Source organism: Micropterus dolomieu, linkage group LG23 (assembly GCF_021292245.1).
Source record: "Micropterus dolomieu isolate WLL.071019.BEF.003 ecotype Adirondacks linkage group LG23, ASM2129224v1, whole genome shotgun sequence".
Lineage (NCBI taxonomy): Eukaryota > Metazoa > Chordata > Actinopteri > Centrarchiformes > Centrarchidae > Micropterus > Micropterus dolomieu.
Genome location: NC_060172.1, coordinates 14,226,480 through 14,249,249, shown reverse-complemented (window position 1 = coordinate 14,249,249; position 22,770 = coordinate 14,226,480). Strand labels below are relative to the sequence as shown.

The window sequence follows — 22,770 nt, the reverse complement described above, 5'->3', positions numbered from 1 at the left end:
GTGTTGATGACCCTCTGAAACACGTTCCTGTGAGACCTGTGTGACCACACGCACATGCAGTATGTCAACATGCTTTCAATAGAGGCTTGGTAGGAGGAGCCCAGCAGCCTCTGTGTGATGTTGTTCCTCCTGAGTACTCTCAGGAAATAAAGTCTCTGCTGGGCTCGATGATCTCTTCGTGATCTCCCTCCATTTTCAGTTTACGTGATCAAGCTCTTTTGCTGTCTGTGGCTAGTGGGCCAAACCCTCTTCCTTACTCAAACACAGGCATCTTTAATGCAATATTTCACTCACTCGCTAATAAACACACTGTGTGAGTCGCATCCAGCATCAGCTGCCCCAGGAGATTGTAGCTTTTATTTTGTCTTTTCTGTTGAGTTTCTGTCTTTAAATTGATTAAACAATAATACAGTATGTCATCTAACATGGCAAAACAGAGTCATTGTGGGAGATGATGCAGTTTTATTGTTTCTTTATGAATTATTAAATATTACGTTCATAGCTTCTAAATGGTGCATTACATAATATGATTCAGTAAATGGTTTAAGTTTTAATGATTCATTATTCACTGATTAAGTCAATCTGCAGGTCTTTCATAATCTTAAATGACGCTGGACGCATAGCTATAGCATTGCTTCATCTATAATGTTATTTGCGGTAGGTGACAGGACTCAAATGTAATTATTACATCAAAATCAGAATCAACTTTATTGCCAAGTAGGTTTACACATACAAGGAATTAGCTTTGGTGTTTTGGTGCTACAATAAACAATAAGATGGTGTTAAAAACAAAAGTATGACCGGGTCACGTAACCAAAAGAAAGTGAGAGATGATAATATGTGGGTATCATTGGACTGATTGTCCCTGCATGTTTGCTGTGAGATTCCTGCTGCCTCCAGTATTATTACGCTGCTCACAGCACCCTATTTTTTCCTTTCCCTTTCTAAGTGCACGTGTCCGTTTCTTTATCTTGATCAAGCTTTGTGTGAAGCTCAGAAAGGCTGTAGTGTTTGTTTGCTGTGAAGGATGAGTAACCTGTGATGTCATTAATCATGCCATGTGTACTTATTTCCCCAGAGTCATTGACGAGATTTGTTTTTGATGTACAATGTACAGAGGTATAGTTTATGGGATGTTAAACATGTTTAACATAAAGTGAAAGTAATGTTATTAAACTGTAGTTAGAAGACAAGTCTCCTTACATCAAAACAGTAAGCTAATTTAGCAACAGTAAAACAATCAGGTCAGATAGATAGGTTAAAACGGTAAGATAATTTAGCAACATCATTGGTGAATGTAAATAGTTGGGTACGTTGAATTTCAAATTTAGGTCACTGTAAAAGCTGAAACCAGTGTGTGTATGTCTTTGACCCTTTCCCCATTTGGTTATACACCAGAGACTCATTGGCAAGAGAGAGTAGTCAGCTCAGCAGATCTGTCCAGAGTCCAGGACATAATTCTTGTCACCTGAAACCTTCAATAATGTAATGAAAATAAAATATCGAAACCATAAACTTATATTATTCTTGCCATTACTGGCACAGCCCACATTTCATAATGATCACATTATTGGTACATTACTCAGACAAAGATAAATGCCAAAGATAGCAATCGAATTAAAAGCACTCTATTATTGTTGTAGATATCATTACATTTTGTTTTATTGCATTATTGGCATCTGTTACAGCAGTGGTCTCCACATACTGTAACCATCAACTCATCCAACCTTAAGTAGTCTCTGACGGCGCTCCTCTTTTCTTTCTCTTTCAGACATCCCAGACCAGGTGATTCGGGTGTTCAAGGCCGACCAGCAGAGCTGCTACATCATCATCAGTAAGGACACCACTGCCAAGGATGTGGTCGCCCACACTGTCAATGAGTTCGGCCTGATCGCAGCACCCGAGAACTACTCCCTGTGCGAGGTATCAGTTAGCCCGGAGGGAGTCATAAAACAGCGCCGCCTGCCCGACCAGCTCTCCAAACTGGCTGATCGGATTCAGCTCAACGGGAGGTAAGAAACACAAGAATATTATTTTGGAATCTATATAATACTAGGGGCTTATACAAATGTTAGACTTTAAAGTTAATCAGATTGTATTTTAACATGCACAGGCCTTAGCTTTAGCTCATGGTTGTCAATGGCTTTTTCTCCAAATTGAGGCCAAATGTGGCAGAAACGAGTGTTTCTGCAACTTAAAGTACGCAAAGCAACAGACGAGAATACTCAGTAGCTGAAGTTTTTCATTGCCAGGCAAGCAAATTGGTCATGGAAAAAGGCATGGACCTGTAGTTACAGTAGATCCACAGTGGGGAATCTTGGATGGAAAGCAGCTGAGGTGGAACAGAGAATTTGAGAATTTATATACACCCATGTTGTGTTAAAGGATTGAAGGACTAAACTAAAGCGATGACCTGCAGTTTTTTTTTTTTTCTGGGTTTTTACGCAATTACGCAAGGCCACAAAGTGCTCAGTATCTTGTACAACCACTGTGAGCTTTATTCTGTAAATAGATTCCTAACCCTGTACAGCGCACAAATTTAATCCGCTCCCACAACTTTCCCAAATCACTACTTGTACAGCACCTCCAGACTTCATACTGTACAGTACAACAGTTTGAGCTTAGCTTTACTAGAAAGTTGATCATGTACAGAACATATATATTGATTAAATTCTCCTCGAGTGGTGGTTCTCCATCCTGTTCCTGGGGCCACAGGGTATTATTCCACGATGTACTGAATTCACTTAACATTTCCGAAGCATAAATCAGTTTCTGAGTAAATGGCTCGAATGAAAACCAGCAGGGCTCCAGGTGCTGGGGAGTGGGATTCAGAACCACTTCCCTAGTTCAGTGCAATGATAAATCTAGTTGTGTTACCCATTAAAAGGGCCTGGGATAAAGTTGCTACTCTGAGCAGAACACAAACTGCAGTTTGTCCCATTAATACACAAAAAACAACAGTGAATTGCATACAATGAAAGTTAAGTGATATTTTACAGTTAAATGATGAGGGATTCTTGATTTTTCTGTTTCAACAACTTATCTTTTGTGTAATGTTTTGTGTGAACCAAAACACTATACCCAGTATATATTTTTTAGATGTGTCCCCGTTTGTGCCACATCACACTGTCGTCTTGATGCCAGACACATTCCCTTTTAAGATGAAAGTTAGTAGGACATGAAGAATAATTGGACAGCAGCAATAAAGTCTGCTTTTAAAATGGCTTCTCCGTCAGTTTTCACAGTTTCACAGTCTCTCTCTCTCTCTCTCTCTCTCCTGTGGTCCCTCATCAGTCAACTAGGTTACCATGAATATTTCATCGTCTGTCAGGGGCGGTGGCCTCAGCAGACAGCAGGGCACGCCTGGAATTATTCATACACAAACCCACATGCACACACAGGCACATACAAAGATATAGATACAGACAGTCACCTTCTTATCCACAGTCACGCATCCATACACATAGAGACACATATGCGTGTATTTGTATTCATAGATCCTATGTATATGCATCTATACACGCACATTCTTGCCAAGAAAGTCTCAAACATGTATGGACAGAGTCGCACGCATTTAGAGACACACACACTCACCTAGAAGACACGTATGGTAACACGCTCCCTGTGTTTTTGATGGATAGCTGCGCTGCACGGACAAATTCCCTTACTGTGAGATATTGGGAGGAAAAATGCTGGTTTAACTGTAGAGGTATGAACAAGCAATATATATGGATAGCTCCTCTCATACTTATTTATTTACTTTTCCTCTTTTCTTTCATATCCTGTTAGTTATTTATAACAAAATAAAACATTTGCCTTTACAGATTGTTTATCTTGACGTTTCTGACGTATTGACAATCGACTGCCGTGTTTGGCAGTATTTTTATATACATACATATACGCAGTGCAGTATCAGCAGGATGTACATGTAGTACGTGTTTTTTATCTATCTATCTAGAGAGATATAGATATCACAGTTTGCATACAGTATCTCTGCCTCTTCTCTTTCTCTATATCTCGCCTCCTGTCTCTCGCTCTTTGCTGCTGATGATTGACAGAAGGTCTAACGGGTCATGCGAAGCCAATAGAAAGCGTTGTTCACACTGCCAAAATGCATATAGCTGTGAGATCCTATGCTACACACACACACACACCCACACCCACAAAGCACCAATGGCCATTTATGCTGTTTCCAGTGTCTTCATCTCGCCAGCTCTATTTAGCACCACTTTCTCCATTATTAATTTCGTCTCCTCTATATATGTACAGAATTGTGTTTTTGTTTTTTTCTTCCATGATACTTCAGTTTATTATTGTAATTTTAATTTGAGGTAGAAAACTGGACCATTAAAGGTCCCCTCTCGTCTTCTCTTCTGTCCTTTTGTGTTTCCTGTGCTCTCCTGAGTGTAATAATAATAATAATAATATAATAATAATCTTTATTTGTAGAGCACTTTTCAAAAACAAGTTACAAAGTGCTTTAACAAGTGTAAAGATGATAATACCCAAAAGACAAAAACATGCCTTGTGCTTCATCCTAAATGTAAATTCAGCTTGCTCTTTTTTACCTCACATCCTCGCATCTCCTCTTGTTAGTTGCTCTTCTCTGCAGCTCTTCTGGCAGAGTAACAGAGGACAATTTAGAGCCACATCCATGCCAACACTTTGCCCCTGAGGGCTGTAGGTCTACAGGACGCTAAGATGCTGCATTCCTAGATGACCACATTACAGCTCCATTAGAGTGGACTTTGGGAGTGGGGGGTTTAGATTTATAAACATAGAAGCACATAACGAGGTAAGAGAGATGGCCTGCTGCTGGAGGCTCTCACAGAAAACTGTTGGACATCAGGCCTGAAGAGAAAGGGCTCTTTCCTTCTCATTCATTTCACCGGTCGTCTTTCCTGCCTCTCTTTTGCTGAGCGCCCCTCTCTCCTCTCATATTCTGTCTCTCACCATCTTTACCCCAAGGTAAAATATGACCGTAATCTGTCAATACAGTGTTTTTTCCTCTTTCCTGAAACTAATCTTAAGTTGGAGACAGAAAATGTGCCCCTTTTAGGATCAAATGTGAATGGGAGGAACATTCAGAAGATTTATCTAGGGTTTTTTTTTTTTTTTTTTTTAAGAGAAAGTTACAGCTGGCTGAAAAACTGGATCCTGTCCACCCACTTGTCTGCCTCTGCAACCTATATTAATGCATCTGGGGATACTGCAGATCTAGCACCTAGCGCTCTAAAAATACACAGGGATGGTATCACTCAAAGTATTTTACATCCTGCATATCCTGTACTCTTTGTAATTAATGTCAGTTAATCCCCCTCTCAGTCTTTAGACTCAAAGGCTTAGACCTCATTATTCATCTTTCTTTTTTTGTTGTTTGTTTTTTTGCAGGATTTGTGTAGCTCCTGGGGTTTCTCAGAAGTGATAGACTGGCAAGAGAAGTCTGGGGATATCAGAGAATCTTATTATGAATAACTTCATAGGATAATTGCAGAAATATAGTTTGCAATGCCTTCATTACATTAGATTGTGGTCCACAACAGGACCAGCTATAGTAGAACTTAAACACTTTTCTCTATAAAACCTTTCCAAGCTGTTAAAAATGAACATTAACAAACCAGGAAGAAATGTTTTTAATTCATAGTAATGCTCAAACATCCACATCTTATCTTCTTTCCCTCTGCTCCCTCTGCTGTAGGTACTACCTGAAGAACAATATGGAGACGGAGACGTTGTGTTCAGACGAGGATGCCCAGGATCTCCTCAGAGAGAGTCAGATATCTCTGTTGCAGCTCAGCACCATGGAGGTTGCTGCCCAGCTCTCCATGAGAGACTTTGAACTCTTCAGGAACATCGAGTCCACAGAGTATGTAGTTGTTTAACATTTTAATTGGTATGGCTGTTTTGTATGGTAGTTTTCAAAAACAAACCTCATAAACCGTGTTACAGTCAAGACAAAAGATAATGAAACAAGCTCAGACAAGACAATAGGAGGAAATAAAACTACTGGTTGTACATTGAGCACCACAGTAATTAGTCTTTGTACTCTGTTTCAAAAGATCAATTTGAACTTCTTTGTCATGGTTCCCAGGTACGTCGACGACTTGTTTAAGCTAGACTCCTCGATTGGAAGTGGTAATCTGAAAAAGTTTGAGGAGGTGATAAACCAGGAGACCTTTTGGGTCGCCACAGAGATCCTGAAGGAACCCAACGCCCTGAAGAGGATGAAGACCATCAAACACTTCATCAAGATCGCCCTGCACTGCAGAGAGTGCAAGAACTTCAACTCCATGTTCGCTATTATCAGGTGGGCTCGGTGTAGAAACTGTCTTAAGAGGGTATTGGCGTTCTAAATTAAGAATGGTGACACATGTTTTCATCATTTTTGCCTCCTAGTAGTAGCTTCAAAGACAGGATTCTTGTTCTGTGGTGACAGCTAGCATTAACTCCGTCTCCCCAGCTTTTGTGCCACATGAGCTTGGGCCACAATCTCCTTCACCACATCCTCAGGAGAACCTGCCTCACCTCCTTCCCTCTCCCTCCCCCTCCTGCCTGCTCACTGAATCTGCCCTGATTCTCCTAAACCACACAGACGCTGCCTCTGCAGTCTTACAGGGTCCCATAGCAACAGCTACACTTATTGTTTGTTGCTATTGTTAATTCCCTCGGATTCTGTGGTTTGGCTCTAGATGCCTGTAAGACTGAGCTGAGGATGTGTACTGTGGCCCTGTTATAGGGGGATAAAACCCTCTTGAGGGTAGGCAAGTTAGTGCTGGTATGGTGTTTTAAGGATGAACTTGGAGATGTGATTGGGTTTGAACCCACCAGTATTTGCATACGTGTGTATTCATGAGCAAGTGTGTCTGGGTTTATGCTGGAAATTACTCACTTACTGTATTCATCTGTTTGTATTTATGAACCCATTTTTAATACTACATTATAATATGTTTATTTATATAGCACCTTTCAAAACAAAAGAACAACATGCAAAAATGAAATAGAATAAAACATAATACAATAAAATGAGATAAACGACGTATGTTATGTACTGTATTGTCATTGTGCCTTGTTGTTAAACTAAAACAAACTAGACACAGGGCCTCTCTATTACCTTAGGATGGGATGAAAACACAGGGGCCACCTCAGGACTTTACAGTTGCCGTTTTTAATTGGCCTTCGGAGCCCCTTAGGGTATAGGGCAGTTGCCCATTTTGACCGTTCTGTTCTAGGGCCACTTCAGTTTTCCCTCTATTTGTTCATCTGTAAAACATCCTAAATTTAATTTTTAGACAGGTGACACTATGTCTTATTCAGTAGTGTCTTCTCAGTCTTTGGCAATATCAAAACTAAAAGCAGATTTCTAGGTCCTGCAGCTGTTTCTTATTGATCTAAAAATAACAAACACACACAAAAAAACTAATTAAATGTGATGCCAGTTTCCAGTATATATGCTTTTTTAACCAGACCATACCTTTGACAAATGCACTGTGGTTAGATGATAAATCTTTTTTTGAATTACACGTGCACTGAAAGTACATTTTCGTTTGAAAAATTTAAAAAGATCAAATAAACAAACCAATAAGAAATATAAGAAGTGTAGATCAATCCTGTAGAACCTTTTAATGAGGGCAGAGACTGATGATGACCTCAGCTGGTAAGCTTCCGTTGTGCTTCCTGACTATGATTAATCTAAACTAATTATTTTTATACATACAGTAGCAACATTGTGGCCTCATTGCCAGACCATGTCAATGGGACCTGGAGATGATGTCATCTGTCCATGTTTGCTCATTTTCTGCTGCAACACTGTCCCAGTCCCGAGAGTAATTTATTCAAAAACAGCACGTCATGTTCTCTCTGTAGCTTAGCCTGGTTAATTGGTCGTTTGTTTTGTAGTGTGCTCTTCTACAGTATCTTTAGTATAAACAATCACTGATGATATTGTCTGCAATATTACAGCATCATGCGTTAAAACTAAATGCATGATGATGCAGTTCTGCAACAGCTATCTCTGTAATATATGTAATATTATTACATCTACAGTGATGCACATTAATATTACAGTTTCTGCAATACAACCTTCTCTCGACTTTCTTTCTTAATGTACCAAGGAGTCTTAGCTGTCCTCTTAGCTGTAACATTGGGTCTTAGATCTGAACTCATATTTTAAGGAGCTGAGCAGTATGGTGATCCTCTGTTCACTGCTGTAAAAGGCTCTTCAGAACAGAAGTGTCTGACCTCCACGTACCTTGACACTCCTCCCAACAGCAGGAGGTCTTAGCACATATGGCTCTCTGATGCATAACCTGCCTGGTGACAGGGGTATTGCTGGGAGGTGTGTGTGTGTGTGTGTGTGTGTGTGTGTGTGTGTGTGTGTGTGTGTGTGTGTGTGTGTGTGTGTGTGTGAAAGATTTCATGCAGAAAGTCTGGAAAAACAAACCTGTTCCTACACAAGAGAGAAAAAAGTGAGGGATACACAGAAAGGTAGTAGCAGCAGTTGAGATGATGAGCGAAAGAGCAAGGGACAGGAACTGGACAGATAATGAAAGACGAGAGCAGAAATAAATGCTGTGTCAGTCATAATTATCAGCTGTCTAAATGAGTCTGCTCAGCGATGACATCGCCTCAAAGGGGCCGCCTTCTCTGGAAAATGGAGACCTTGCTAACTGAAGATGGTTAACTCGAAATGGAGTAATTACTGCCAGTATGGGGTTTTGATTTGGATGGATTGAACATACACACTAAAACGATACTCCTTTCTTCTTTCTCCTCTCCCCTCCTTTCCCTCTTCCCCCTCCCTCATTTCTACCTTCACCCTTCTCCTCCCTTCTTCCCACCATAACCTATTTTTCTCTGCCTCCCTGCTTCCTCTTTGCCACCCTCCTTGCGACCCTTTTGTCGCTCACACAGTGGCCTGAACTTGGCACCGGTGGCTCGGCTGCGGAGCTCGTGGGAGAAGTTGCCCAGTAAGTACGAGAAGCTGTTCGGAGACCTGCAGGATGTCTTTGACCCGTCCAGGAACATGGCCAAGTACCGCAACATCCTGAGCAGCCAGAGCATGCAGCCACCCATCATCCCGCTCTTCCCAGTGGTCAAGAAGGATCTCACCTTCTTACATGAAGGTAGATGGCTGTGTGGAAAGCCCAGAATATTTTTTGCGTGTATTAGCTACTTACATGTGTCAACTGTCTATAAACTTTAAAACACCTAAAATAACTTTTCGTCGGTCATTTCGTACAGATTAATGTCACCTACTTCCTCTGTGTTGTGAGGAAGGTCAATGTCTGTGTCACTCAGGAGGTTTACTTCTGCTAAAGGCTTCCCCATATTGCCTTTTTAAGATATCTCACTGAGTCAAGTCAAAAGTACCCAAACAGACTTCTCCTTAAAGGTTTTCTCTTAAAGGGGCAGCCATGATAGGAATTGAAAAGAAAGTTTCCCTAATTGTGCAAGTTTCTTAAAATTCTCAAACGACCCAGCCTGACTCAATATGAAAGTAAGACACCGCTTTGATCTCCTAGAGGAATGACAAGAAAGAGGAGATTTCTACTTTGATATTACTTAGGAATATTGTTGCAAATTGCATCTCCCAAATGTCCCGATAGATGGGGGGAGAGAGAGAGAGAGAGAAAGCTTTTTTTTTTTCTTTTACAGATTTGACTGTGTGTGTGTGTGTGTTTCATACTTGTGTTTGTCCCCTCAGGCAATGACTCCAGTGTTGATGGTCTTGTGAATTTTGAGAAACTGAGGATGATCGCCAAGGAGATCAGACATGTGGTGCGGTTGACCTCAGCAAACATGGACCCTGCCCTCATGTTCAGACAGAGGTTGGTTATTTTTGATATCAAGAGGCCTTAAAAACCATATCTATTCTCAAGATTTACAAGTTTTGCTTTAACTTGATGCTGTTGGGCCAGTATAATTTTTACAGATACTGGTCGCTTAAAGCTGTTTCAAATCACCAGTGATAAAATTAAAACCCCTGTGTGGGGCTTTAATTACAGCAGCTACATCACAAAAGTGTCACATCCAAAAATGATCTCTAATAAAGTCAGAAAAGCTAAGAATTTCCAAGGATAATGCCATGAAAATATAAATTTTGGAGCTTTTTATAGAAAATGTCTTGCGAAAGGGAGCCAGAGGGGAATTTTGTGGCTCAGAAAGCTTCACAGAGCACAATCCACAGTTAATTTGCATAGTGGGACAGTTTCCAATTAATTTACTGTCAACAAGTAAGCCTGTTCATAGTGGTGTAGTAAGTGATACCAAATCATCAGCTCCTTTTAAATATATGTAACGCTTCCTGTTTCCCTTCAGTCCAAACTGTCACTTCTCAGAAAGAGGCATGACTGCAGAGAGTCCAGTATAGCAAAGTAGACTGCAGGTTTTTAGAAAGGACAATACAGAAGACCACAAATGTGAGCAAAAAGGAGAACCGCTACACCGTACCTCCACCAGCCAAACGGGATCCTTCATCAACAGGATCAGGCAGACACTTCAGGTCTGGTTCGATCAATTCCCATTCACTTCCTGTCTAGTTCACAGTTCTTGTTGGTTCGATTGCATAGCTCTGCTGGAATGTAGCCGCAAAAGGACACAAGGCATAGATCGACTGGAAGTGAGGAAGAATTGATGCCAACCGCAATGTGTAGTTCCATCACTCCGTTTGTGTGTTTATCACAGTCTGTCACTGCTACAGTGCATGACTGCCCCCTGCAGACACTCCCTTCTTACTACAAGCTCAATATGTCAGAGAAGATATTTTTCCCAAGACTTTTTATTTCAGATTAAAAATCTTTCTGTCTTATGTATCATATATGACAGTGGTTTTTCAAAAAACCCAAAAGGTGACGCAACGAGCCTGTTTTCATGAGTGTGTGAAGCACAAGGCCCTAACGTGCACTCTTCAGGTTGATATGGGGAGATGTCATATGTCTGGTGTCGTCCCATCTCCAGTCATTTCCTGTTTGTTTGTTGTGGCATGACCTCTACATAGTCTTGTCCACCCCGACCCCTGAACTTGTCTTTTAAGTCACGCTTGAATCTTCACACCTCTTGCTTGCAGGAAGAAGAGGTGGAAGAGTTTAGGGTAAGTTTGTCCTGGTACCGGTTTCATCCTGTCTCAGTCTGGACCAGCAGAAATTCTATTCACCCTGCATCCCCCACCACCATAAGCTCTGCATGCACTCCCCCCTTACTTTATCTGAGTGTACATGTGTCTGCCTGTGCTTGTGTGTGATTAACCCTTCCATTTGCAGTGCCCATTTACCTGAACCATACTGAAGTCCATCATTGACCCATTAATTGTTTGCCCTGTTCATAAGATTGTATGTTTGAATCATATAGTAACTTTACATAATACCTAGTGTTTGTTTTTACCAAGATGGTCTAAACACGTTTACATAGCCATAGGTAGATGGTAAAGAAGATTGTCTAAAACTTCTGATTTCTGGCATTTACTGTAAATTCATGTTCAGGTTTATTGTCATTCATTCATACAAGGATACAGGCCAAGAAAAGAGATAAAACCTAAAATAACACAATTCTATAGACTAAACAATCAACAATTAAGCAAGTCCCAGAAAGTCCTGGTGTGTACATACTATAGTACATATTAGATAATGAAATTAAAATGATAAAAGTAAAACAGCTTACAACCCCTATCAAACAATCTCAAAGTCCATTCAGTATCTGCTCTAGAGCTTTTGATGATATCACATAATCTTCATCAGCAGTTTTCAAATTTTCTGAGCACTTTGAGGACGTCTCTTCCATGTTGGCTTAAAATTTGAAGTTCAATCAACTTTTAAATCAACATAGACAAGAAGTCCTTGAAGTGCTCAAGGGGGGAAAAAAGAAAGGTTTGAACATGTCACTGCTTGGCAAAGTAAAACAAAACATGACAAATATTAACCGATGCTGTTTGACTCAGGTTTGGTGTTTGTTCATATCTGCATCCTGCCATAATATTCCCCATATCGAATCTTGTGCATCTTTTGTTTCCTAACCCTTTTTGCGTCCATCTGACAGAATGTTCTGCTGTTCTGTACTGTGATAGCATGGCACACCAGCAAGAGCTGCCTCCCTCCCAGTTGCATGGTCCTATTTCAAAATGCTATGCTACAACACAAAGACAGATGTACAGATTTTATAGTAGAAGGGGTATTTGATAAAGTAGCCTATTTTATTGGTGATTGTGCTGATTGCAGTGTACCATTCTCTCCTTCCCTCCATCAATCTGCCTTTCTGTCTTTTCTGTCTATATACTTCCACATGCATTTCTTTTGTTCATGTCTTATCATCTTCATTTATCTCCCTCATCTTTCATCTTGTGCTCATTATCAACACTTCATTTCTCTCACCTCTTTGAAATCCCTCCACATCTCATTATCTATCTTTAACACTCCCTACTTCCTCCCATTTCTTTCTTCTCCTTCATATTCTTCCTCTCATCTCCTGTTCTTCTATATGTCCTCATTATCCTCCTCCCTTTCCTTCCTTCCCTCCTCTTCCTCCCTCTCTCTAACCCCTCATTAGGTCTTTGAGTCAGGGCAGCACCAACTCCAACATGCTGGATGTGCAGGGCGGCGCCCATAAAAAGCGAGTACGTCGCAGCTCGCTTCTCAACGCCAAGAAGCTGTACGAAGACGCTCAGATGGCCAGAAAAGTTAAGCAGTACCTGTCCAACCTGACGGTGGAGATTGACGAGGAGAAACACCAAATCATGTCCCTGCAGTGTGAACCATCCTACAGCACCTGTGAGTAACGCGCAAACTACTTTACTAAGTTATCAGTTTATATTTATTCATCAGTACCTTTATTGGTGAGAGAGAGAGAGAGATATCTATCCTTCTATCTATCTATCTCTATATCTTTCTATGTCAGTAGAAAATAAACCCTTTAACCCTCAATATACCTGGTACACAGACAAATATGAGTAAAAAGTACAAATAAATTATTGCATACATTTGAGTTTAACTTTTAGGTATTTTGGTACAACTGAAAATATTTTCAGGTTTTAACTGTAGGAAATGTTAAGCTGGACATGGACAAAGAGGGTAAATAACATAAAATGTGTTTTTATATATATATGGAGAGAGAGAGAGATCTGACAGTGTGTACTGTACACATGTTCTATTTGTGTTATTGGCTTGCACTGCCACCTAGTGTATTTTCAAATCTCTTGCAGAAAATAACTGTCACTTTAAAGAATTCACATTTCAATGCGTCATTGTGCTGAAATTACTTTTTTGTTCATCTGAATTGTATCAGTGTGTCATTGGTTCATCACAGCTGTGAGAGAATCCCTCATTTTATAACCGTGACGGTGCCAAGGAATAGCAGTATGCTAACGTGATACCTTTATCAGTTTTGAATGTTATAATCTTGTATCTGATTAACTGCAAAACAGATCTAATGTATGTTTTCTGCTTGGTTCTGGAAAGTCTTGAAACATTTGAAAAATGTGATGAGTTTTATAATCAAATCTAGGTGGTTCTTGAAAGGTTTCTTAGTTCTCACCCTTGCTGCCCTATATTATATTTATATAATTAATATTTGTTTATTTGTTTTGACTTTCCTTGCCATTAACATACCTCACACAGAATAGCTGAACTTAACAGAAAGAGTTTAGTCAGTGAAAAAGTTGGTAGATGTTTTTAAGTTATTGCATTATGTTTAAACACTGTTGGTCTTCTTCCTGTGGTTTTAGTGTCAAAGAACTTGAATGAGAGACGATCCACCAAGTCGGACATGTCTCCGGTGTCTCTGCGGTCAACTCTGCCCTCTGGGAAAACACAAAACAGGGTCTCACAAGTCCTTCAGGTCCAGGTCCCACTTAACCCTCTACGAAAGAAGAGCACTGCCAAGGACATAGGCACACTTAGTTAGTACACCTGCACTTCACTGTATATCATAATTATGCGCCTTGTGTTGTTATGGGTTACTTCTTAATGCCTCCTTCTATTCAGAATTTATTTACTTTTCTGTAACCGTTATCTCTCTTTTGTCTTCTCCAGACTCAAACTCTCCCCAGGTAGTGAAGAAACCTCCAGTGAACTCGACAGATGACACCATCTCCATCCTCTCCTCTCTCCACTCCAGCCCCACGGTGTCGCCGCAGGGCTCCCCACGCAAAGGTGTGATACAGAAACCTTTTCAACCTGTATGTTTTTATCCAGGGGAGGTTAGTTGAGGTCAACAAGAGGCCCAGAGTAGACTTAGTTAAACAGTCACCTCCAAGCAGACTTACTCATTTCATACTTTTCTTTCCTTGAAAATTATAGAATTGCACAGGATATTAGATTTATGTTTTTTGTTTTGTTTTTTTGCTATAAATAGTAACTGGGATAGCCTTTTAGGCATCCTTTGACTGACATACCTAACTATCCTCTTGTTTCAAGTTAAATAATAAGCCCTTCTTTTCATCTCTAACTTCAGCTTTCCTTCTGCCTTTTCAGTAGGAGGCATGGCCAAGTCCCAGAACTGCAGCCACATGAACTTGTCGGGATCTTCATCATCACTGACCAGCGACGCCAGCACGAAGGCCGGCAATGTCAGCTTGCGCAGCTATGGCATAGGTGGGACTCTCCTACACAAGAGGATCGTACTGATGACCAGGCAGCACAGCCGAGAGAGTAGCAGAGAGAGAAAGAATGAGGCAGAGGAGGAGAAGGAGGAGAAAAGAAGTGAAGTGGAAAAGGAGATAGAGGAGATGACGCAGGAGGCAGTTCAGAGAGGCTTGTTTTCTTCAGAGCAAAGGAGAGGGAGATCCAGGGGGCAGAACCACCAGGGTGCACAGAAAGATGCAGGGCTAATGTTACAGAGGGTAAGACCAGGAAGCCCTACGGATAAGCAAGGGGTGCATCCCATGTTCCACACTGGGTCTCCTCCCAGTCTGCCTGGGTGGGGACCCTTGACTCTATCACCTCTCTCCCAGCCCCAGTTAATGAGACCCAAACCCCCAGAGTCCCCCATCACGACGAGGCTGATGTCACCATTCAGGATACTGAGGAAAAGGAGTCAGTCAAGAGAGAGACCGATGGCAGTCAGGCCGCATTTGCTTGGTAGGGAGGGAGCGGGAGAGGTTGTGCCCCCCTCGCCTCAGGATGAGAGACAAGGACAGGCAGAGAAGAGAGCCAGGAGGTCGGGCAGCCCCAACCCCTTCCTTTGGCTCTGCAGGGACAGACACACCAGGAGAAAGACTGTCTGACAGAGACAGTAACTGACTGATTCACCTATTTGCTGAGTAAACAGCAGTGAATTGGAGATAAAATGGGAGGTTGATGATCGATTACGTTTCTAGAGGATCCATCACAAGCCTCTTAAATTAATGCCGCCACATTTAATTTTGGAACCACAAAAGCGAGTGTTAGTTGAGAGAAAAGAGTCTCATATCCACCATGAGTTGAACAGTAGAAAGTGAGAGACTTTTTTTTTACATTGAACCGTCAAAGCAGATAGAGAAAAGGCAGACCTTGTTTGAGCTAGTAACGGCAAAGCCATTTCAATTTGTTCTGAGTTCTCGCAGCACTTCTTTGTTCGTGGGTGTAATGTAGCAAAATATATCATTGTGAAAGCAGAAAGTTTATTTACCTTAACTTTTTAATCCCAACATGAAGGAAATTGTGTCAGTATAAAATATTCTTCACTTGTTTTCTGATTTTGAAATGCATTTAAACAAAAAAAAGATGCATTTGTCTATCCTTTCTTTGTTGTTGTAGTGTAGGTTTTGAACGGGATGTGTGTTAAGTACTGTACATGGATTCCTACTGGATTAAAAGTGTTATTTTAAATGTTGGATATTAAAAAGGGCACCAAAATTTCAGATTGTCTCCCGATATTCTCAACTCAGTGTGGATTTTAGTGTTTTGTCATCTCCTGGTTGCAGGGTGATTTGAAGTGCCCTAAAAAACCTTTGCTCCCATGTTCAAATGTAAACAAATGCCCTCTCCTCTTTTCTGTCCAGGTTACACCCTTCTACCGGCCGGTAAAGCAGACAACCTGTCGGACTCAAGTCACAGCGAGATCTCCTCCCGCTCCAGTATCTGTTCAGTTGACTCCGTGCCGGCTCCCGGGCTTGACGACAGGTGTAATAGCAACAACAGGAACTGTGCTACTACTGCTATTAGTACTACTACATTGGCTGCTGCTGTTGCTGAGAGCACAGTGGCAACGCATGCACACTTAAATGCTGATTACAACCAGCCCAGCACAAGGTAATTCACTTCAGTTCAGCTCATTTTGTCTCATCTGTCTGGTTTAGTTACTTGAGTTAGGTTGAAAAGAGTGTTAAACATAAACTATGTTTTTAAGTGCTTTAAAAAAAGTGTTTTTTGCAATGTCAAGATAAACATAATACAATCACTGTGTTTATATGCACTCAAGTCACAGGGTTACAGAGCTTTTGCCTACAAACAGTTGATGTTAGTGAGATACACGGTTTCTCTCTGGACTGAACTGAGATTACTGGACGACCTGTGAGTTCAGTAAAACAGTAGATAATTAGGATTTATGCATGACAAATGGGATTAAAAGCACTCACTAGCTCAGCATTATCACCCCTCCTCCCTTTACAGAAATAAATCTCGTCCGAATAGGGCTAAACTAACCTAAGGACATAAGATTTTGGGCCTCTTTTCAAGATGGACTTTTCATTTTGTAGTGTACAGATCCAATCTTCCAAACTTCTTAATTTGTTCATCAGGATCCCCGTTAGCACACATCATACCCACACCTTGTTATGAGAGCAAATAACTTTTTCAAAACCATGACTCAAGCCTCAAACCACGGGGATGCACTCACACACAAACAAACACTTAATCATCAGAAACCTTCCCAACAGCCAACATGAGTTTAAAAAAAAAAAAGGCACGTCACGTACATGGCCTGCTACCTCAAGCCACTCTTCCATTTCCTCACCCAGCTGGATTCCAATTATGTCCTTTCCTCGTTAAAACTCTGAACAGGAAGTCGTAAAACTCTGCAGGTTTTTATTAGCATCCCACATTTACTGCCCTCTGCTCTCCTCTTCTCCGTTAACAGCGTATCGGTTTTAACGCAGGCGGCTTTTCAATCTGGCCGAGTAAACAACACACCTTTTTTATTGTCTGCTGTTTGTTTATTGTTCCTCCATGATCAGGCCATTCTGTCTAACAAAATGGAGGCTATAAAACATCGCTGGATAAAATAATCTGTCTGCTTCTCTGATATTATATTACCACCGCAGCCTTGCCGCGTAACACCGGCCTGTTTTATGAAATATGGCTCAGTTTCATTGAGTGGCTTGTTTGTCCTGTAAAACCGTGTCAGTGAATCAAACTGCTGCTTTATGAAAACCCAGACATAGTCTATCTATCATGCAGGAATCCTTGTCAAATTTTTTTGTTGTCATTTTGTAAAGAGCAAGTGGACAGATGAGGTATTAACTTCAAAGGCTGAACATTCACAGTAACTGTATTTTACAGGTAAAACAACAAAAAACATTTAAAAAAATCTGTATAGTAATTCATCTTGTGACATTTTGGTTGAAAGTTGAAAAGAGGCAACGCGGATCATCTGTGTGAAACTGAACTTTATCCTACTTTCATTTGTTGGTGTTTTGACTCTCTGGCCTCCAGCCAACAGCTTTTTATAGTTATTTACCCTCCTCCTTTGCTCGCTTTTCTTTATCAGTTAATTTCAGTATGACTTGCCTCCAACTTTACCACCACTCAACAGTTTGTTGTAATCTTGTGCTACACAGTTTTCACTTCCCCTCTCTCTGTTTCTTTCTTTTATAGTTTTAGGCTTGGTACATGTACACTGCCTCTACTTCTCACCAGGTCTCAGTACTCTGACACAAAATTAACTATATATTTAATATTATCCTGGTTTGAATCTTACCCAGGCTATTTTATTTAACACTGAAAGTATTGATGTAAATATGCTAAGCTGAAAATGCTAAGCATAACAATACATACACAACACAAACACCTGTTGATTATTTCACACTCTTTTGTCTACAGTAGTTGCACGTCGTTGGCCCGAGGATACGTAACAAGAGCCTCCACCTTCACCTCCTCCACCTCAACGGAGGAGCTGACCCCGGACCACACCTCTCTGGACTCAGTTGTTGACAGCGGCCGTGGAAGCTGGACGTCCTGCTCCTCCAACTCCCACGACTCCTTCCAGAGCCTCCCCGCCTCCTCCTGCCGGCCCTGGGACCACGGCATCCACGGGCATCCGCTTTCCCTCCCACACACGCACCTTGGTGGCTTCAAGCACACGCAGCTGGCCGGGCCGATAGCGGAGGTCGAGACAGCCGGCGGGCACTCGTGGGCGAACGAGGACGCCGCCAAGCAGCACTCCAGAAACTCCAGCTCGGATCTGTCCAATCAGTCCCGGCAGAGCTGGGCGTCGTCCAGCTCGCTGTCGGACACCTACGAGGGGAATTACGGGACGATAAAGCGTCGAAACACCTCGGAGCAGCCCTCCTCACCATCCAACGAGGAAGGAGGGCAAAGCACAGACCCTGTCTACAAAACGGTGACGTCAAGCACAGAGAAGGGCCTGATAGGTGAGGGGTCAGGAGTTTGATTCCCTATAAACACAGTGTGACAGCGGTCAACTCTGTCGCTACGTGTGTGAGCGTATGTTTAGGGGGCGTGTGGTTGTGTGGATAGTTACATTAGAAAATAGTCTTCCCCACTTAAGGATTTGTTTGTGAAGCTATTCTCTGCTTCACGCAGTAACACATCAGCTTGTGCTAAAGCTCTCTTCGTAATGAATATCAAGATGGCTGTCTTTAGATGAGACTTGCATGCAGTAAATTAAGTTAAGTCTGCTGTTGATTTAGTTGAATTACTGCAGCTTTCTGTTGCTTGACTTGCTGTTACCATTTAGTGAACAGCAGGCAAACGCTGCACTTTGGCATTTCATAGATCCCAAACAGATCTCATTGTTGTCACTGTTGGCTCTCCGGAGCATCCTGATCAGCTGTACGCTTGTCTTTTGCTTTTGGACCTCTTTAGTTTTATGAGGATAACAAAACTCTTTGATTTTGATTTTAGAATTTTTTTAAGTTGTAGAGGAGGAGTTAAGAAAGTGTTATGTCCACTGCCAAAACAATTAGTCAATGAATCTATTAGTAGACAAAAATTTTACATTTACGTCTACTCTTGGCTTCCAGCTTCTCAAATGTGAGGATTTGCTCTGCTTTACGTCTCTTATAAATTTAATAGCTTTATGTTTTGGACTGTTGGTCAGACAAAACAAATAATCTGAAAACATCACCTCGGGCTCTGGTAGAATAATGTCAGGTTTCACTATTTCTTAATGTTTTAAGATCCAAACGATTGCTCAATTAATCCGGTAAATAAATGACAAATAATTGATTTATGAAAGTAATCATCAGTTGCAGCTCTAGTTCTGTCTGTATGAGCTGAAGCCATCCATCTCATTGGTTGTATATTTTTCTTATAATTTTCAACACATTTTGGCGCATGTATAGTTGTGTATTGTGTTTGTGAAACATCACATTGATTTTATTTTTCCATCATTTTCTTTTGTTCCCCCCCCACCCCTGCCTCACACAACTCCCGGCACACCTCCTTTTCCGACGACTTCTTCACCCCCCTCACTCCTCATCCCTCACTCCCCTCCTTCTTTGCTCCATCCCTCCTTTCTATTTTTTTCTTTTATCTACACCTCCATCTAGTGTACTGTGTCACCTCCCCCGCCAAGGATGAGCGTTACCGAGCTCCTCCTCCCACCCCTCCAGGCTACCAGGGTCTGGCTCTGGGGGATCTCGGCCTCACAGACGGAGTAGTAGGTGGGCCAGGAGGTCTCCTCCCCAGGCCTCCACACCTCAGACCTCCAGACTACAGTGTGGCCCTGCAGAGGAGCAAACTCCTGCAGAGCCCTGGAGTGGCCGGCGGTCTGGCTGAGGCACGGAGGCTGGCTGCTAACCATCACCTCCACCATCAAGAGGCCCGGACTGCCGCCGCCATGCAGGGCCACTCCAGACCGCCCAGCATGTGTCTCCCACCACAGGATCTGGCTGATAGTGAGGATGGTACGTCCCACAAGACAATGACATGATAGAGCAGCACTCATTTTCAGAGTTTGACTCTTAAGCAATGTTTCAAAGAGTAGTCATAGAAAAAAAACTATTGGTTCCCTTACTTACACAATACACGCCTCTACTAAACATATCTCTTAGTTTTAGTTCATTTACATGACAGTTTCAGGTTGTTGGACCCTGATATTAAATGACCACAAGCTTACAAAAATGCACAAAAACAGAAAGTAAAAGAACTTCTCCATGATTTAAAAAAAAAAAAAAGAATCCCTCTCTTTAACTTGTCACTCCATTAAGGATTAATTCATATAAAACGACACATTCAAGTTCATGTCTCGGCTCTCAGATACTTTCATACAATATCACCAAGGATCATCTTTATATTGCAAAATAAAACAAAGTGTGTAAATTATGTAAATGAGACTTAAGAAAAAAATTATAACAGTGAAATTTGGATTTTAAGAGTTCCACCTGCAATGCGTTCCTGAAGTAACTTGTTTTGTTTTTTTGGACATTCTTAAAGTGAGTCTGGTGCATAAGTTTAAGAAGATAAATAATTCTAGGCTATATCGTCCATACGGGTTTCGATTATACTTTCACAGTCTGGCCTGAGAGGTGAAACAGATACTGAGTTTAATTCTGGCATTTGGAAGTCTTTAAAAGTCTAAAATTTAGCGCTTAGGAACCTGTCGACTCCCTGCCAAACTTTGTCCTCTCTTCTCTATTCCAGATGAACAAGTGTCAGCGGTGTAAGGACATGGACGTCGCACACAGATATTCTCACACGGGCCAAGTCGTGGTGATCAGGCTTTGGACTAAGCTAGCAGCCTGCCATCACCACGTATCAGAGCACATTCTCCAAGCCCCGCCCACAATCCCTGTGTGACACCTGTGTGATCAGAGCCGTGGGTCATGTGACCACTCTCCATCTCCCAGAACTCTTACAGCCATCTCTTTTTAAACCCATTTAACAAAACATAGAAGAAAAGAAAGATACTTTTTAAAAACTCTTGAACAAAGCAGAAAGAGGCGGCGTGATGGTGTCGCATCACCGTCGACGGATGTTTTTTTTTAAAAAAAAGGACAAATAGTAGCAAGAATAACGACGTCTTGTGAGAAGAAATTGGCCTCTTTGGAAACAGATCACCATGTACCTCCATTTTGAGTTTCAAGCTCTCTTGTCTAAAGCTGTTTCACATGGTTTTTACACTTTTAACATGTACAGTGATTTTTTTTTTTTTTTTTTTTTCCCTCTTCCTTTCAACTTTTATATGAGAATAATGAGGAGGAGCAGACAAAGGGACACAAAGGTGCAGTCAGTAGTGTGCAAGTATTACGACGAAAATTAGCTCGTAGGGGATTTTTTTTCCTTGTTTGTTCTGCTGTTTTTGTTTGTCGTCAGCTTTCAGCTCGAAATAAGATGAATGTAGATGAATATGATTCAAGAAAAAAAAAAACTGATTTTGAGATTTCTCCAACAAAGAAAAGGAAAAAAAGGTCTAATGGGCCTCCATCAAACCCTGGCACTGATGATGTACATTTACATAATTAACTTCAGTTCCCACACAACGAACCAAAACAAACTTTATTAATCCCAATACTGATATATAATACAGAGCCCCTCTGCATATTTTCCACTCCTCTTTCTAAAAGAGAAATGACACTTCTAAAGTAAGAGAGAGCACATCTGTTTGTGTGTACCACTTATTGGACTTTGTTATAGGGAAAAGAACAGCTTCTCCAGCAGTTCTGTGTCTTCATGTCGTGCTCTCCGCCACCCGGCCACCTCTCTTATTGCTCGTTCAGTCTGACGCGAGGTACTTTAGCGGCATGCTGCCTCCTGGATGTTCTGTAAAAACTGTATTATAACTCGTTTTTAATGAGCTGAAGAACAAACGCATCGCTGCTTCCTGTAGAGTAAAAACGCGTGTCATCATTCTATTGCAGCAGCTACAATAAAACAATAAATTAGCACTGTGCTGTCGCACAACGTGCATGCATATACGCACACACACACACACACAATAAATCAGTGTTTACACCGACGCTTACATGTTTTGTTTACAGTGTTTATTAGACTAGTCGTCTATTGAATTACAAGCTGAAATGTTGAAGTATAATGCTCCAGGTTCATTTGACCTTGTAAATTTGTTTATAATGCAGCAGGAATATGAGACGCAGCATAAAATTTGACCATGTGCTCACAGTGTACCTCTCATATCGGGTTTTTGCTTCTTATTTAAAAGGACAAACAACAAAACAAGTCCACAGATGATGTATTTTAACGCCTGGCTTCCATCTCCATTCTCCATGTTCATAGTAAATTTTGTAGAATATTTAAAGGCTTTGCTTAAAAATTGTTTATTTGTATTGAAAACTGAAGTAAATTTGTACATTCTGAGTAATGTTTTTGGAAACAGAAAAATAGTTTTTAATTGTGTTTTATCTGCAATGCAGCAGGGGTGTAACTGGAATTAGGCGTTCTCTTCTTTTGCTGTCTGTCTCGCGCTCTGTGATGCTTCTTTTGTATCGTTTTGCCACACAAAGACTTGAAATGATTAATGCTAATATATACATGGCATATATATGAATTTATACATATATATTTTTGTCGTTTCTTTGCCATAAATTAATGTTAACTGATCATGTATAGATGAGAGAAGAGAGTCCTCTATAAAGGCTATTTTTGAATATTTTGTTATAAGAAATAA

The 22,770-nt window shown here is 41.1% G+C and overlaps 1 protein-coding gene across 9 annotated transcripts in view; it reads left to right on the top strand.

The window, feature by feature from the left end:
* The window catches only part of rapgef6 (Rap guanine nucleotide exchange factor (GEF) 6), a 163,382-nt gene extending 141,836 nt beyond the window's left edge, over positions 1-21,546 (top strand). For 7 of the 9 annotated variants that reach the window (XM_046040632.1, XM_046040629.1, XM_046040626.1 and 4 more), the window contains 13 exons: positions 1,772-2,012; positions 5,699-5,866; positions 6,092-6,307; positions 8,911-9,122; positions 9,704-9,827; positions 12,538-12,758; positions 13,712-13,885; positions 14,019-14,138; positions 14,460-14,579; positions 15,968-16,217; positions 18,006-18,556; positions 19,697-20,053; positions 20,790-21,546. In XM_046040632.1, the coding sequence (XP_045896588.1) occupies positions 1,772-2,012; positions 5,699-5,866; positions 6,092-6,307; positions 8,911-9,122; positions 9,704-9,827; positions 12,538-12,758; positions 13,712-13,885; positions 14,019-14,138; positions 14,460-14,579; positions 15,968-16,217; positions 18,006-18,556; positions 19,697-20,053; positions 20,790-20,812 (2,777 nt within the window). In that variant the 3' untranslated portion in view covers positions 20,813-21,546. Of the gene's footprint in view, positions 1-1,771; positions 2,013-5,698; positions 5,867-6,091; positions 6,308-8,910; positions 9,123-9,703; positions 9,828-12,537; positions 12,759-13,711; positions 13,886-14,018; positions 14,139-14,459; positions 14,828-15,967; positions 16,218-18,005; positions 18,557-19,696; positions 20,054-20,789 lie in introns of those variants that run through there. The other 2 variants (XM_046040627.1, XM_046040634.1) reach the window with 2 other exon arrangements.
* Positions 21,547-22,770: the final 1,224 nt, after the last annotated feature.